General features: G+C 40.4%; 1 protein-coding gene across 5 annotated transcripts in view; it reads right to left on the bottom strand.

Annotated features, from left to right (window-relative positions):
• Blnk (B cell linker) overlaps positions 1-17156 on the bottom strand; it is a 102630-nt gene that overhangs the window by 40383 nt on the left and 45091 nt on the right. For all 5 annotated transcript variants that reach the window (XM_063245147.1, XM_063245143.1, XM_063245144.1 and 2 more), the window contains 2 exons: positions 4925-4990; positions 1920-1969 (listed from right to left, as the gene is read on the bottom strand). In XM_063245147.1, coding sequence (XP_063101217.1) covers positions 1920-1969; positions 4925-4977 — 103 coding nt within the window. In that variant the 5' untranslated portion in view covers positions 4978-4990. The remainder of the gene's footprint in view (positions 1-1919; positions 1970-4924; positions 4991-17156) is intronic.

The following is a 17156-nucleotide window of genomic DNA, read 5'->3' as shown; positions in this document are numbered from 1 at the left end:
CATATCCTCAGGAGACTTTCCCGATGGCCTAAGTCTTCCCCGTACACACAGAGTAATTTTCTATCACTGCACCTGCCATTTTCCTCCAAACTTGGTAAATCCACTTACTGTTAGGGTTTTGCGTATTATCTTACTTTCCACTACTCATCAAGCACCTAGAGGCCAGGGACTATATTCAGTTCCTAAGTCCTCATGGAGCACAGTAAGAACCACACAGAGCACACATGAAGTATCTGCTGAATGAGTCAAAGGATGTGTGAAACAACTAAAGTACCTGAAGATATATTTAGAGAAGAAACTACTCAAATGATCCTTTATGGCCACCTTTGAAATTGTACTGTGTACCTTTATGATAATTAAAGACCTGTTTTGTGTGCCCATTAAAACAAACCCAGGAAGCCAAGGAAATGAATTGCATCAGTGTTCACCCAGGGCCTCGCCTCCCTCACTGGACCATAGAAGCTTGAAAACTGTTAATAGGGTGTCCAGGCAGAAACCGAGCCCTGCTCATGGTGGGGACCCCTCAGTGGTAGGGTGCAGGCTAAGCCCTAGCTTGGATGTTGGACTGCAGCACCTGTTGGGTTCCTTTTAAACCCAAAGGTTCGATCATTTTATAATTTTTCCACCAAAACCATTTAGATACTTTTTGTTTTCGTTCTTTCAGAATTTGGAGGAAAAAAATGAATTTGTCCTCATTTAACTAAGCAGCTTCCTTGATTTAGAAACTTAACAGATCTAGGCTGCCTTGCTTTATTTTCTTTTCTCTTTTCTAATCTTGGAGAAAACAATTTGTTCTAATTTAAGGAGATTCCTTGATTTATGGATTAAGTAGATTTTTAAACCCAGGACAGGATCCCACTTTCTTAGTTCTAAACTGCACAGGAAACCACTAATCAGCTATCTAAGCTTGCTGACTGGGTGACAGGATACAAGCAATAAATATTCTGTGACCCACTGAGTTGGGGTCAGTGGTACAACGGATCAGGGACTAGACTTGGGTGCACTGAGCAACATTTCCCAGTGTGATAAGATTCCTTGAGTGCTCATCTGGGCCTCAAGTATCTGATTTATTACTATCTTGGCCAATGGCAGAAAAGTAAAATAAAATAGTAATCACCATTCAAGGTTATGATTTAGTTTTACCTGTTGCTCTGCAAAAAGGAATCAGTGATATCTGTAGCCTTGTGGTTTTCGAGGGCTGACTGGACCTGTTCATGTTTGGACAATCTTTACATTTAATGCTATAGAAAAGATGTAGAACCACCCTCCCTTCTATTCCAGAAAAAAAGTGTGTTGGATGTTTGACTTTGCTCCCTGCTGCCATGTACACTACCAATCTGAAGAGTAACTGGGGACGTAGACTAAACTCACAGAGGACTGAGTAACCATGTACGGTCAGTAATTTGACCCTTCGCCTCTTGAACAACCTTTAAGTATGCATTTAACCTTTTTACTGAGGAAGAAGCTTCCCTTTCCTACATGCCTCAGATTAGACTAGGTCCTGTTGCTATGAACTTCCACAGGACTTCGCTCTTTTCCTTTCCCTAGAATTCTGTCTAATTGCTTCTCACATCATCTACTCTTTCAGTTATAAATTCTGTGAACATGGAGACTTACTTGTTTAGCACCACATTTCTATTTTAGACCTTTTTATATGCCTGGAACCTGGAAGATGCTTAATATATGCTTGATAAGTAGCTGTGCAGATGAATGGACGGACAGAGGGATGGGCAGATGGATGGATGGATGGATGGATGATTACATTTTTAGTACAGTCAACTGCCTAATAGATTCAGTCATTCTCAAAGTTAAAATGGGGATCTTTTGTTTTCAAATGAGTAGAATATACTTCCCTTTCCAACCAATAAACATGAACATTTAGTCAAAAGTTAGTTAAAGGATTTTAGAAATGCTCTTACCTAGTGCATAGTCCCTTCGTGGAACACTTGGAGGTGCTTTGACTTTTAACCTGTAGAAAATAACCGTCAGAGCCAGAGTCAGTGGGCAGGACAGCTGGTGCAAGGCCCATAACATAACACAAGCCTAGAGAGCACAGGTCTTTAACAGAACAGGCTTCTTCTAGAAAGACTTAATACATTGTAAGTGCGATAGTGAGGGATTTCTCACCTCTCTCCATCTCCTCGGTGCATGGTGTAGCTATGCCTTTGCAAGGGTGAATAATCTCTGAAACCTCAAAGTACTCAGTACAAAGCACTGGTCAAAAGATCAAAAGGTAATGTTGGTTGACTGATAGAAATGTAAAAAGAGAGATGAATATATTTAAATGGTGTGCAAAAACTTTTAAAAATAGGACAAAAGTTATGTAAGAGCTTTGGCTGTAGATTGAACTGAAATTATTTTTGTACCATTTAAAAATATAACAAGTGAATGATGAGTGTCTCAAGATTTCAAGTTTAAAGTAAATTATTATTTTAATAATATTTATTCTATTTAAGAATGACTTGCTTAATGGAATTTCAAATATACATAATAAAACATATCCATTTATTGACTGAAATATATCTTTCAATACAAGCAATGTGTATGGTAACATTATATATAAGAATTACTTTATTTCTATTAAAAGTTTGATTTAAAAATCTTTACTAGAATAATAATTTTGCAAAAAAAATTGTATTTGTATAGAAATTCTTATTTTTTCCTCATCATGAACCAACAATTTGTTTTGGGAAAGGCATTAAACTTACAGAAAGAAAGACTGTTCAAGGTGTTATGGTGGGGGGGGAAATAAAGAAACAAAAGTGGGTTTGTTACTTAAGTTGGTTCATGGAACAGTAAATTTTCAAAATGTATAAGCCAACTATTGTCTGCCACTGCTATCATTATGGTAAAGAAAAGAAAGGGCATTTCAACACCCTCTAATCATCTTGGAACAAAGCACAAACTTGAAAAAGGTGGCCACTGAACACACGTCAGGAGTAAAAGATGTGGGGGCAGTAGCTACCCCAGCATTTTGCTTGTGGACTGTACAGTCGTGACAGCACGGTCACAGTCTTCAGTAAAAGAACTGGTGTGTCCACTGTACTTTCTCTTTCAAAAGAACACCTGCTGCCTGGTCTTAGGTGAGAACTTCACTGCAGATCCCTTTGGACCAAAGAGTCCTTGGCTTTGACCAGGTAATGACAACAGTGGCCATATTTTCCAAGCTAAGAAAAAAATACTATTTGTCAAGTAAAAAGTTCTCTCAGGGACAATGAGCAAAATGTTTGAAACAGAAACTGTCAGAAAAAATTGATTTCTGTGAGCGTGACTGACTATGGAACAGAGACGTATTTTGTGCACTGAGAAGTGGGATATTAATTGTGGAGTAATTAATCTAGACTTGCTAGTGTGGTGACAATGCCTTGCAGGTCTTGCTTATAGAGAGTAGGATTCTGTGTGTAGGAGACAGGATAAATGTAAATAATCACTTGCTTCTCATGGGACAAGCTAGCTACCATGAGCAGGATACCATACAAACTGCTTTATGATGATCGCTGATAAAACTTGTGATTCACTTACATTTTATGTTCTTTACACACCTCCAAAAGTGATTTTTTACTTTTAATTTTAACAAAGATCAAAAAGAATGAATAGACTTTCTGCACTGATGGTAGCACAAAATTTTAGGAATGGGAATTTGGTAATAGCAACTACCAAAAAAATTTAAAGGCACAAGTCTTGCCATTCAACAATTTCACTTCACCATAGAATCATTTCAGGAAGTTATCCTGCTGTTATACTCCCACCTTGAAAAAATATTTATTCAAGTCTTATTTGTGACAGTTAAACAAAAAGAAGTCCCCAAAGAATTTCAACTGATATGAGAAAATCACCTCCAAAAGCTTACACTTCCTGTCTTAAAAATGTCTCCCACATGTAGTTGGGTCATTTAATTATAACATACTTCTAGTAGACAGTATATTAACGAGCTATCCAGTGAAGAGTATGGTTTACTTTTGCATACCTAATTAAGGCGTCCATGATACAAGATTAAGTAGGACCAACAAAGCAGTGTGGTACATGTAGTATGACACCATGATAAAAATACATGTACAGACGTGCACTATGTGAGTATACATACTCATGTGTGTGTGAACATACACTGAACCTACTAATGACAATATATGTTTCTGGATAAGGGTTAAAGCGAGGACATGAGGAAATGGGTGATTTTTATTTCAAACAATTCTGAATTCCTTGCTTCCCTCCCCCTGCATTACTTTCATTTAAAAACAAAAATTAACAAAATGTCATTTCCCCATTCCATTTGACTCAGATTTTGAGTGGCAAATGAAGGTATGTACAATTTCTATTCTCTTCTTCCTTCTCCTTCTCTTCCTTTTCCTCCTCTTCCTCCTTTTTATAAAACTTAATTGTTTTTGCTGTACAAAAAGATTTATGATTACAGCTTTTCTTCTCCAAATGCATGTTAAAACACTTTGTAAAGCAATAATTTAAAAAGCAGAAATCAGCCTGACGTGGTGTGCATGCCTGAAAACCCAGCACTCCGTGAGACTGAGGCTGAGGCAGGAGGATCACAATTCAGGCCCAGTGCAGGAACTTAGTGAGAACCTGCCTCAAAAAAAGAAAGAAACAAGGCAACGTTTACATAACACATATAGCATCCCTAGATGCTACGACTGTTGTGCCACTTGTTTGGATTTCTCCAGGTATGTCCTGCTCTGATATTTGTTATGCACTCTCAACAGGCAAACTTACCTCTTCAGCATGAGAAGGAAAACCTAAGTTCCATGAGTGCTACCAACTCACTTGCCTTGTGTAACAACAATGGATCACAAAGAAGTAAGAAGGATGACATGCTGAACAGGTTGTAGCTCCCAATTTTGGTGGAGATCTTTGTTTTCTTTTACTTAGTACAGGCTGACTTATTTTATATAAGTAAGTATGTGAATAGACTTACTTTTTTATTTTGTTCATTATTCCACCTTCGTTGTTCTTAATATCATTAACCATCTTTTGAAGCTGTCTGTAAGAAAAAGGGAAATGTAAAATATTAATAACCAGACTGATTTAAAAAAACTTTTTTCCACTCTCTTTGAATATAACACAGTAGGGGAAAAGATTTCTATAACAAAGCCTGGGATAGCATCAATTGCATTGTGTTTAAATTGGCCAAATGAAAATTGTCATGGTTTTTTTTTTTAAATTTTTATTGTAAAGAGAATAAAACCAAGCAAAACAAAACATTAAAAACCACTGTAAGTGACACAGGACTTCAGAACAATAGGTAATCAACAATGGTTACCATAATGCCTCCTGCTACCTTTAAAATAGCTGCCCATACCTTCAAACATAGTAAAATTCAAACAAAACAGAACAGGATAGAACCAATAAAAATAAAACATGAAATAAAGGACTTCAAAACAAGATAATAGTAAATTCAAAATGGCTACCATAATCTTGCTATCCTCAAAATAGCTGTCCATGCCAACGGATACAATAAAATCAAACAAAGCAAAACAGAACAAAACCCAACAAAACAATGAAAATGATGCAGGACTCAAAACAAGACAGTAGGGAATCAGTAAAGGCCACCACCTCAGGAGATTCCCATAGATGCCACCCTCTGAACAGATGATCAGACCACCAGCTTTAGACCTGCAAAGTCAGTGAAACACTAAAACACCACAAGCTTTAAATTGTACTTCACCTCAATAGCCATCATCGCTGCCTGTGTTTCTCTCCATCAGCCAATGGCTTACGAGGGTGGCGTGGGGGGATTTGGCTCTCCATGTTTCCCAGCCCACATGCCAGCAGGGGCTGGCTTCTGGTTCTCCCCACAGCGGCCTGCTCATGAGGCTGATTCACAGGGAGGGCTTATTTCTTGGTAACTTCTTGTTCTCTTTCCCTGCAGTCCACGAATGGCACTGACTCATGGTGCCATAGGTTTTTTGCCTTCAAAGAAACTTTAGAATCTGATAGTTTCTCACATTTCACCGCGGAGTCTCTTGAAGGCTACTGAAAGCTCAGAAGTTGGGCCCTGTTCTGTGTTCTGACTGGGTCAGGTCTGAGGTCTGTATGCTAACAAGTGGGGCTGAGACTGGTCAGAGATCATCCTTTGGCACCACTAAACAGTTACAGATCACACCTTTTCCACTGTAGGTAAACATCCTTATTAAACCAAGGGCAAAGTTTTAGATAAACAAACTGAGTGATCAGTCTGATAACACAGTGTGACTGTATGCTTTACTAGATGGGTGCTTCTTTATGACTTCTCTAGGTGGATTTAAACTACACCAGGCTTAAATATTTAATTTACTTTATAACACATGTTCTTTGGGGCATAGTTTTCAAAAGCTGCAGATGGAGCTGAAGAGTCTACAAGACCTGCCTCCCAAATTGCTCAATGGGGCAGAATGCGCTGCTTCTACAGAGCTGAGTGCCGCTGCCTGGACAGCTTCGCCAGGCCTAACCCGGGGCCTAAAACTAACAGAGTGCAAAGACTCTAGGCAGTGTTAACTGGACGGCAATCAATAAATAAAACAACATAATAGGACTTTTTAAACTGTTTCCTTTTTCTTTTCTTTCTACTTACAAATAAATGGTGGCTGGTCACAAAGATTACATAGCTTTTAATTTGAAAAATGTGATGTATAAAAAAAAAAGTATGTGATTCATGATAAGTAAAAGAAGCCAATTTAAAAGGGCTCCATACTGTATGATGCCAGTGATGCACACAACATTTTGAAAAAGGCAGAACTATGAAGATAGTGAAACAATCCACGGCTTTTAAAAGGTGAAGGTAGGTAGGAAGGAGCCATGAGTAGGAGGAGCACAGGGTTCTTTTAGAGGAAATGGTTTTGTGTGACACTGTATAGTGGGTACATGTAATCACATATTTGTTGCATCAAAATTTGGGAATAATAGTGAAAATGTCATCTTAATCCCTAACTCCACCATTAACATTTAATCAGGCAGTCTTCCAAGTTTGTGCTAACCAGGGAAAAGATGTTTAGTGTTTATACAATTAAGATCATCCCGCACATTTTATGGTCTGAATTTCCCTCTTTGTACCTGTGTGTTTATTTTATATATGTGTATATAAAATATTTATATTGTTACACTTAATATTTTGCATGTTTATTTTGGTGCTACTGGAGGTTGAGCCTGAAGCCCCACCACTGAGGTACACCAGCCTCTGCTAACCACTATGCTACTCTCACCATCTGTAAGATCAGCTTCCTTAGATTCCACATATGGTAAGATCACACAGTATTTGTCTTTTTGTGCCTGGCTTATTAGGCTTAACATAATGGTCTTCCATCCACTCATGTGGCTACAAATGACAGAATTTCATCCTTATTCTATGGCTGACTAATATTCCACTGAGTCAGTGTCCAGCTAACGGACACTTAGATTGTTACCATGTCTTTTCTTTTATGAATAGTGCCACAATATTGCACATGTCTTTTCAACATACCGATTTCATTTCCTTTGGATATGTGACCAGTCGTGGGACTGATAAATCATATTTCTATTTTTAGAAAAATTCTGGGAACTGAAGATTGAACAAGGGCTTCATGCATACTACTACTGAGCTTCATCCCCACACCATTTAATTTTAAGACAAGGTCTTCTTAAACTGCTTGGGCAGACCTTGAACTTGTAATTCTCCTGCCTCAGCTTCCTAAGTAACTGGAATTACAGACATGTACTATCAAGACAAGTTATGTTTAATTTTATTGAGAAAGTCTCACACAGCTTTCCCCAGTATCTGTCCTAATTTACATTCCCACCAACTGAGTCCATAGGTTCCCTTTTCTTTGTATCCTTGCTAGTACTTGTTACGATTCGTCTTTTTGACAGGAGGTATTCAGAATGAGGAGATAGCTCATGGTGCTTTTGATGTTCACTTCCATGATAATTACTGGTGCTGAGTGTTTTCTTTTTAATGTACGTATTGGCAATTTGCATGTCTTCTTTTGAGAAAAATTTATTTAGATTTATCGTCCATTTTAATTTTAATTATTTTATTTTTGAGACAGGGTCTTGCTCTGTAGGCCAGACTCTTCTTGCACACAATGTATTCAGGCTGGCCTTGAACTCATGATTCTCTGGAATCAGCCTCCCAAGTGCTAGGCTCACAGGCATGTTCCACCATGCTCAGCTTTACTGCTCACTTTAAAACTGGATTATTAATGTTTGTGTTACTGAGTTCTTTTAGCATTCTGGATATGAACCGGTTTCTAGACATGTAGTTTGCAGCTACTTTCTCCCGCTGGGCGTGGGCAAATATTTTCTTCCATTCCACAGGTTGCCTGTTGGTTGATTGTCTCTCTTGCTGTGCAGCTTTTTAGACAGATCGAACCCCATTTATAGATTTTGCTTTTGTGTCCTGTGCTTTTGGGGGGTCATATAAAACAATGTTCATTCTAATCTCTTCCATATATTTTGAACATTATCATATGTATGTACATCCTTAGGCCTTAAATGTATCTTTTCTGCCTCTTCACAATGAGAAGCTTCTATATAGCTAAAACTCTGCTCCAGAAAGAAGCGGGTGTCAAGAAGTGGTAACCTATCAGGACCCTTCCTTAGTTTGAGGAAGGTGACGGAGGAGACAATACCAGAACTGAGGAATCCAGAGAAAGCACGGAGCAGGTGAGGATGAGTGCAGAGTGCCTCACTTCTGGGAGCCTTGAAACAGGAGAGAGGGGCCGGGGAACAGGGAAGAGGGGCAGTCTAAGTTCCTTCCTGTTCTGCACTCACCTGTCTCCCAAGTTATTCTCGGGAACATGTTTGCTAGGATATGGTCTAGATTACATGTAGCTATTTATTAAAAACTCAGACTGCTGGGCTTTAAGCCACACCAATGGGGGAGAATTCCAAGTCCAGCAATCTGGATTTTAACATACTTTTCTTTTTTTTTTTTTTTTTTGTCTTTTTTCTTTTTATCGGTACCGCGGATCGAACTCACGACTGCCTGCTTGCAAGGCAGGCGCTTATGCCGCTGAGCTAAATCCCCAGCTCCAGCATATTTTTCAAGATGGTGACTTTTAGTATACCAGAGGCTAAGAATCAGTACTAAAGGACCAGCTCAGGCTTATCTCTTTCTAGTCATATTTAATTACGGAGAGCAACAGAAGAGTTCCCAGCCTCTTGAGTATCTTTCCCTGTCATGATTGCCTGAAACATCTTCAGTGGCAAATCTTACCCTTGACTCCACAATAAGAAGCCAAAGGTTCACCCCAGCTCCCAGGAAAGAAAATGCACCAGCGGATAAGAGTTGCAGTCAATGGTAGAACATGCGCTTTCAACAAGGAACAGGCTGTGACTGCTGGTGGCCAGGCTTCTACTTTCACTTATGCTCGGCACAGTACACATTGTGTGGCAAGATGCTTCTCATGTGCCTGGCATCAGAGCAGGGACTCATGAGCTACACACATACAACCCAGCCTTCTTCAATGAGTATTTTCTGAATTAAAGTCAAACCCTTGTATTGGTAGTAATGTCCCTACACGGTCTCTTCCTTCAAAGAAGAGCTAGGCCAGAGAAGTAGCCTTGACTTTGGCTGCACAATAGAATCACTCAGGGAGTTTTAGTCATCTTGATACTTGGACTTTACTCCAGGCCATTTAAACTCACATGTCACTGCCTTTCAAGTGATGTCACTGTGCATCCAAGATTGAGAACTGTGGGCAGTGTTAGCAGCATAGGATTCCCTTGCATACCCCTGGAAAGCACGGCCAAGAAAGACGAGGAGGAGAATCAACAGAGCCAACCGCCCTGCAGAACAGTTCTAGACACAAAGCGGACAGAGCAAGTCCAGGAAGGCAGGGCTGGCAGGACACTAAGCTGAGGGTACACAGGGAAAGGTGCCCGGTCAGATCACCAAAGAGTAGTCCAAGAAAACTCATGTATTTCAATGCAAAATATATTTCATATATTATAATACAAAATGTATTTTCTATACTTTTTATTAAATACAAGAGATGATTTAAAGGATGGCACCAGCTGCCAGAAGTGTATTTTAAAAACTTAGTAGGAAACAAAAGGATCCGAAAGCATCGCATTTTCCTTTTAGAACTCTTTAGTCACACACAAAGGGCTGAGAAATGAGAAGATTCTGTTTTGTTTTCACTCTACAGGGACACACTTACATATTCCTGTTTTCCCAGAGAACATTGAAGACAAAATAATCCTAATCAGAGAAAATCCCTTTTAAATCTAGATGTTAAACAGAAAAAAAGGGTGTCAAATGAGAGCAACTCTTTGCCAACAAACAGAGCAGGTAAGTTTTTCCTTCCTTCCCATGTTTTAACCTTGGGTCCCATTCTTAGATCTCACCCCTTCAGCATCTGTGTGCTGGTCCTGCTGCTGAGCCAAGGGCAAAGTTCACATCTTTCCCTTCACACTTGGAAATGCAGTGTGGCCTCCAGTCCATGTTGCAAGGATATTTTTGACCTTCTTCAATTTTTCTTTCTAAAACTTAGACCTCAATAGACCACTCTCTTCTCAAGAGCCTGCAGCAGCTCCCTAGTGCCTACTGAATCAAACCAGGCTTTTTTGTAATGGCTTACAGTTACTAAGTCTCTCCCTGATCTCTTGTAGAACAGCCTAGGGACTGTCTGTGCAGGTATCCTAGAACGTCTGGTTTAGTCAAATGGCCTGGTATATCTGACTATGTTTGTACGGTCACCTCAGAGTTAAAATCTGTTATCATTGGTATAGATAGAAGCAGTGAACATATCCAATCTCTTAACTACTTTTTACCATGGACAGATTTTTAAAAATTTTTTAATTCTAAATTTATTTTTTTAAAACTAAAGATATTTTAATGACCATCACTGGGTCTACTAATTATCTGGTTAACTTCCTCTTTTTTGAGTATTTATATGATTTAGTAGTATTGCTCTAGATTCCTTTCTAAGATGTTACATATTGTTTTTTCTAGTATATTTTGTTTATTAAACTTTAATACAAGTTTATTTTAGAAAATTTTAAACTGCCAGAAAGAAATTTAAAAAAAGAAGAAAACAGAATTTGTCATCTGTTGTCCTTAGATTATCAGGCTTGAAACATCTGCGTTTTTTTTAATCTTTCTCTTTGATTCTCCATCTCCAATCACTAGTCATATCAGAAGAGCAAGGTGTCAGAAATGCAGGTGTCAGAAACAGGAAGTACGAAGGCTGAGACGAAACTGTCCAGGGCAGTGGTGGTGATCCTTTTAAATTTCAGTAATGCAAACAGCCCACTGTGGCATGCATGCCATAGGTTTGTTGCCTTAGGTGTGTGTGTTGGGATCTAGTTAGAAGCTGAGAATACAAGGAATGCGGGTATTGTGGGAGGGATTTAATCAAAGATGACCCAAGAGGTTTGGATTAGATGTGTAGAACCTTGCTAGTCTGCAGGCCAAGGAAAGGGATGCCTCCTGAATCAAGCCAGATTTGATTCAGGGAAGGAGTTACGCTCAAGGGGAAGTCCTTGGAGATCTTAGAGGGGAGACTGGAAGAGGGCTAGGCAAGCCCACACCAGAGCCTGGAAGAACAACATGAAGCAGCTTTGCAGAGCCCAAGCCCAAGCCCATGGCAGTGAGGTACTAGAAGCAATAGGATGATGTTAGGAGTGCCCTTAGGGTCTCAGCTGAGTAGGAAGAGGAGGTGGGGCTGCTCAACAGACAGTTTTAAGAGGACACTGGGGCCGAAGTCAGGCTAGCTGTTTAGAGGCATGAGGTAAAAGTCAATAGTAGTACTGATTCCATTCTTCCTTTAAAACTTCAATATTTTATTCATCGTGGATTCTTTTTTGCATTAATTTTGTTTTTGGTGACTATATTATTTCCTCCTGTTTACTTATTTTTCCAGGTTCTTCTTTGTAAACTTTAATGTCATGATTTGCTGTTTAATACAAGACATTTGTTTGTCTTGTTTATTCCACGAATATTTACCGAGTGTACAATGAACAACTCATATCCAGGATATAAGCCAAACAGCACATGAACTCTGCTTTCTGGTAATGCAGGACAGAGATTCTTTCCTTTTGGCTTGTGTGAAATCAAAGAAATGATAAAGAGATGAAGGGTTCCCATTCTTCTGGATAATTTCTGTCTTTCAGGGAATGCACTTTTGCACTGTTGAATCATGTGCACGCAGCAGAATCCCTCACTGGCCAGACTTCCACCTCCACGTTTCCGCTGTCCCGGCTGGCCCTGGCCCAGGCTTCCTCATGCTCACTTCCTCCAGCCAAGTCTTCTTGTGGCTTTGTCGGTGTTATATTTAGATTTGCAAAGTCAGCACTGAGGCTGCTTCCTTCTGAAGAGTAAGCCTGAAGGGTGTGGAGCTGGGTGCCTACAATCCTAGACTCAGGAATTTGAGGCAGGAGAATCTTGAGTTTTAAACCAGCCTGGGCTACATGGTGAGACTCTGTCTCAAATGAAACAAAACAATACAAGACAAGGATGAGCCCATGGCAAAGCTGGCACAGAAGTCATAATGATACCTTTCTTAGGGATAACTCGAAGGGAGACCCTGAGGTTAGTGCCCACCTACCCTATTCCACAGATGTGGAGACTGAGGCTCAGATCACAGTGGTGTTTCAGAGCATCCAGTTTCCTAATTTTGCTGGTAATTAAGACAGATACAAAAATGTGAAAGTGAGATAAACTTTAGGAATACTCTTAGTCAACCTCTTATTGGCCCAAAATTCCAGGGAAATTTGGTGATTATTCCAAGATTAATTTAGTTGAAGATTTCCATCTCTTTTTATTGTACCTAATTCCTTCCCTGTGCACGCAGGCCTTTAGTCTCCTGCTGGGTAGATAAACTTTCCCCTGGCTGGAAGTCACCTCCACCCTCCTTGGTCACAGTCCAGAGCTGTGATTATGGCACAAATCAAAAAGCCACTTATGAAAGATTACCTCACATGGGTCAATGACCAGACCCAGGAAATCAATGATGACAACAGCAAATGCAGTGTTTATGGAGTGCATATTATGTGCCAAGCACTTTGTATACATTATCTTTAGCCCTCATACCCTTCCTATGCAGTAGGTTTTACTATTATTCCATTTTTATTGTGATGAGAAAAATTCTAACCATTTTTAAATATACAGTTCAGTAGGATCAAGCATATTCACATCATTGTAGTTATTCCCATTTTTATAAAGGAGAACATTTGCTCAGAAAAGTTAAATAACTTTTGTTGGTCTTATGGCTAGTAAATGGCAGGATTGGTAAAGTCAGGTGTGGCTCTCAGTGCTCCCTGGCTGATACACGCTGATTTATTTTAACTGAGCACCTCGCTAGGACAGGTGAATGGCTTTGCTGAGTCTTTGTGATCCTTGGAGATGGCATTCAGTCTTCCCAGCAGTCCTCACTGAGGACACGTTTCTCTGCTCTTGCCTTGTTATTTGTCCCTGAAGTCAGAGCTTTTACTAGGAAGAGTATGGCTTCTGGGGGACTGCTTTCAGGCTTTAAGGAGAACCTAAGAAAGAAGAGAAAGAAGCAGATGGCAGGGGAGGAGAATGGGAGTTATAGGCTTGTATAGAGATGTCCTCCCCATGGCCTCAAGCAGTCATAGCAGGAGCTTTTTGCAGGTGGTTGGATCCAGGGCGTGTGACACTGGGATCAGAATGTAACACTGGGACTGATTTATGGTGCAGTGCTAGGATGAGGGCTGCCCCACCCTGGTGTGACTGCCACCTGCGCTAAGGGTGGTGGCCTGGATAGGATATAAGGGACAGGAAGACAGCTGCTGCTTGCTGCTGGCCACCTGCTGCTCACTGTCGGATGCTTTGCTGCCTCTGCCCACCATGAGCTGTTTCTCCTTTGTGATGCCCTGTGCTACCCCACCTTGGAGCCAGCCGCCTACGAACTGAAACCTCTACAAACTGTGAGTTAAACTAAATCTTTCCTTTTTAAACTTGGGGTATCATGTATTTCATGTCAGCAATGAGAAAAGTAGGGTAGCAGTAGTGTACACAGGTGGCAAAATGGAACGAGGCAGGACTCTTCCAGGTCAGGAACAGGCTCCGAAGCAGGGTGGCTGAACAGAGAAGCAAGGAGACCAGTGCCATGCCCCAGTGTGTCTTTCTCCTGTTGTGCCACCTGAGGGCCCTAGAATGGAAGAACCTTCTCCCTCTGACACAGGAGTACTTTCTGCCAGCACTGTTTTTTACTCACAGCCAATTAACTATAGAAAGTAATTTGCAAGGTTCCTCAAGGAAGTTCTTACCCTACCATTTCTTTCTTTCTCTTTTTCTTACCAAGGTCTGCAAATGTTTGGTGGTGAGCATTGGTATCTAACTGCTGAGCGGGGTCGTAGCAGACAGAAACCAGGCCGACTTGACGCAGTGATGAGCCAGGAGAATGCTGCTAGCACCTGTACCCTTCCCGCTCCGTTACCTGGTAAGAGTCGGGCAGGGGACATGCTGCGCTGAGACTGACCAACAGCAAGGAAATACGCTAGCTTCAGAGAGTTCCTAGATCTGCCACTCGATATGACAGCGAAATCGCCAGGCTGCTGCCCTCCGTCACATCTGGGGTGACAGGACTTTTTTCCTTTTGGCACTGTGAGCCTTCCTGTCACCCACCCATGGTTCAGGGAGGGGCAGGGGAAACTCTGCAAAAACAGTACAGAAGCTGGTTGTGAAAACCAGCAAAGTTAGAGGAGACCCCATCATTCATGGACTCTAGGCTGTTCCTGGGTTTGGAAGAACCTCGGCGGACACGCCATTTAATGCTTCCCTTGTGTTGATTCTGATGGGCTCTTTGCTGCTCACAAGATACTGACAGCTGAGATTTTACTATGTTCATAGCTTTTTTTCTTCTACTAGCATAAGAATTATTGTGTAAAATCGATGTTTCTAAACCAAATCAGCTGCACATAAAACTGACAAAAAATCTAATTATGTTTCAGAAAATTCTAAAAATGTAATTCTAGAAAATAAATGTCCTTTAAGAATTTGCACATGATCTTTTAAAAATACACTTAACTGAAAAAAAATAGAATCTGGTCTTGGTCTCCATGGTACCATATGCAATTGTCACCTGCTTGGCCAGGCATCCATTTCTGTATATAAAAGCACAGATAACTTTAGGGATAAAAAATGATTTTGAAAATTCTTTCCCGTATCATGGTAAGTTCTGACCTAGTGAAATCTCTGTCCTGGAGTCTAAATTAAATATATATTTGAAATGTCTTGTGTGAGAGAGTGGTGATGAAAAGAAGCACTGCAACTTTTGAAAAACATGTATTAAAAATAAATTTAAATAAAAGGTGGAAAAAGTATGTAATTGATCAAAGGAAAATATAATTATAAGACCCCTAAGTACACTATTTTATGGTGAATTTGACAAATGACTTCATTATTAATTTTGATGGTGGTAAAACATACACACTGTATAATTCACCATTTCAGTAAGAACACTCAGTAATATTTAGTAAATTCACCTCAAAAGGAAACTCAATATCCATGAAGCAGCCAGTGACAATTTTAGAAAGAATTTTTAAAACTTTACTTTTGAGGTATTTTATACACAGAGCTTTTGTTTCATTTATTTACTGTTCATTTTGAGCCATCTGGGAATGAACCTTGGGCCTTACGCATGGCCGCCAAGTGCTTTACCACTGGGCTGCATCTACAGCCCTGGCTGTAAGCACCATAAGACACTGCTGAGAGCATTCATCCTAAAATTGGTAGCGCTGGGTGTGTAAGGCCCAGTCAGCAGTGACGGACCTTGGTGTGGTGGTACAATGAAGTTAGGACCCTTCCCTTGTGAGGAAGACCTGGACTCTCGACAGGCTGTAAAGGCAGCATGAGACAAAATCATCACATATATGTGTAGTGCAGGGTTACGATGGTACAGCACTGCCGTTTCCTTTCTTGAAATTATTTTTCTCATTTCTGTTTGATTTTATTGGAGTTTCTACACTAAAATAAAACTGTTTTTTCCTTCCTGGTGTATTTACTTTTTTTTTTTTTAGAGGCAGTGTCTTCCTATATTGTTCAAGCTGGCCTTGAACTTATGATGTAACACAAGCTGGTCTTATGATCCTCCTACCCTAGCCTCCCAAGTGCTAAAATTTATAGGCATGCACCTCCACACCCGACCTTGTATCTACTAAGTATGGCACTAATATACTTTTTTGTGCTTCAAAAAATATGGTTCATCCCACATCTTTTTATGGTTTGACCCCAAAAAAGTTACAAAGTGAGAAAAAAATTGAGCTGTGTGGAGCTCCAATTCTCTGCTGTGTCTTCTAAGCAGCTTGAGCACAGACTCCCACAGAGGAGCCCCGTTTCCTTAGTTAAGTGTGTGTGGTCTCTCTCTTCTAACCTTTCCAACCTTAGCACCACTTTGCTGACCAGGTTCCCTTCCGTGCAGCCAGCAGCTATTGACTAGACCGCCTCAGGTGGAGGACAGCTCCGGCCCTGTGCTTCTGAGCTGGCTGCCACTGGCTACCAGGTAAATGATTGCTGTCTGGCACTAGTGGCAGAGAATAGGCTGGTTCCTTAACCTGTTACAGTTAGTGTTGTAAATATTGAACAGAACCCTGTGCTGCTGCATCATCCTGTGTCTCTCTAATGTCACAAATTATGGTTAAGGAAGTCAAAATCAGGGAGTATTTTTGGGGAAGGTACATTCACAGAGCTTTTGCTCTCTGCTTTATATAATTATTTATATATTTGGGTGAACTTCTCAAAGCTCTGGGCTAATAAATACCAGGCAAAGACTGATCCCAAGTCTGCTGATTCCAGCACAGCAAAACTCCTTCTGAGGGCACCTCTTAAATTACATATTATTGTTGCCTTCACAGTCTGCATGGGAGACCAGCCCTGCTGCAATTATAACTCTTTCTTGGATGATGTGAACTGCTGTGGAGAAACATACAGCAGTGTGGTTTAAAATACACCTGAGTCAGCATGTGATTCAAATTTGGGCCTGGGAACATGCAATAACTTGAAAAACCAACAGCATGAGTTTGACAAGGCTTCCCTTGGGCTTCTGATTAGTGAGTCGGTTGCCTTATAGGAAGGAGCAGAAAACACCAGCTAAGCTAGGATGTCACTGTCCAGGAAACGACACAGGAAGAGGTCAGAAAAGAGCATGGATGTTCCTCCTCAGAGACATTGTGGAGGTGTGCTTCTAGAGTTAGCTTGGCTGTGTGATATTGAGCAGGTGACTTTACCT

Source organism: Cavia porcellus, unplaced genomic scaffold (genome assembly GCF_034190915.1).
Source record: "Cavia porcellus strain 051 isolate PalLab524CR breed Dunkin Hartley unplaced genomic scaffold, mCavPor4.1 scaffold_2, whole genome shotgun sequence".
Classification (NCBI taxonomy): domain Eukaryota; kingdom Metazoa; phylum Chordata; class Mammalia; order Rodentia; family Caviidae; genus Cavia; species Cavia porcellus.
The sequence above is the reverse complement of the archived record's forward strand: the minus strand, read 5'-3'. Positions and strand labels throughout refer to the sequence as shown.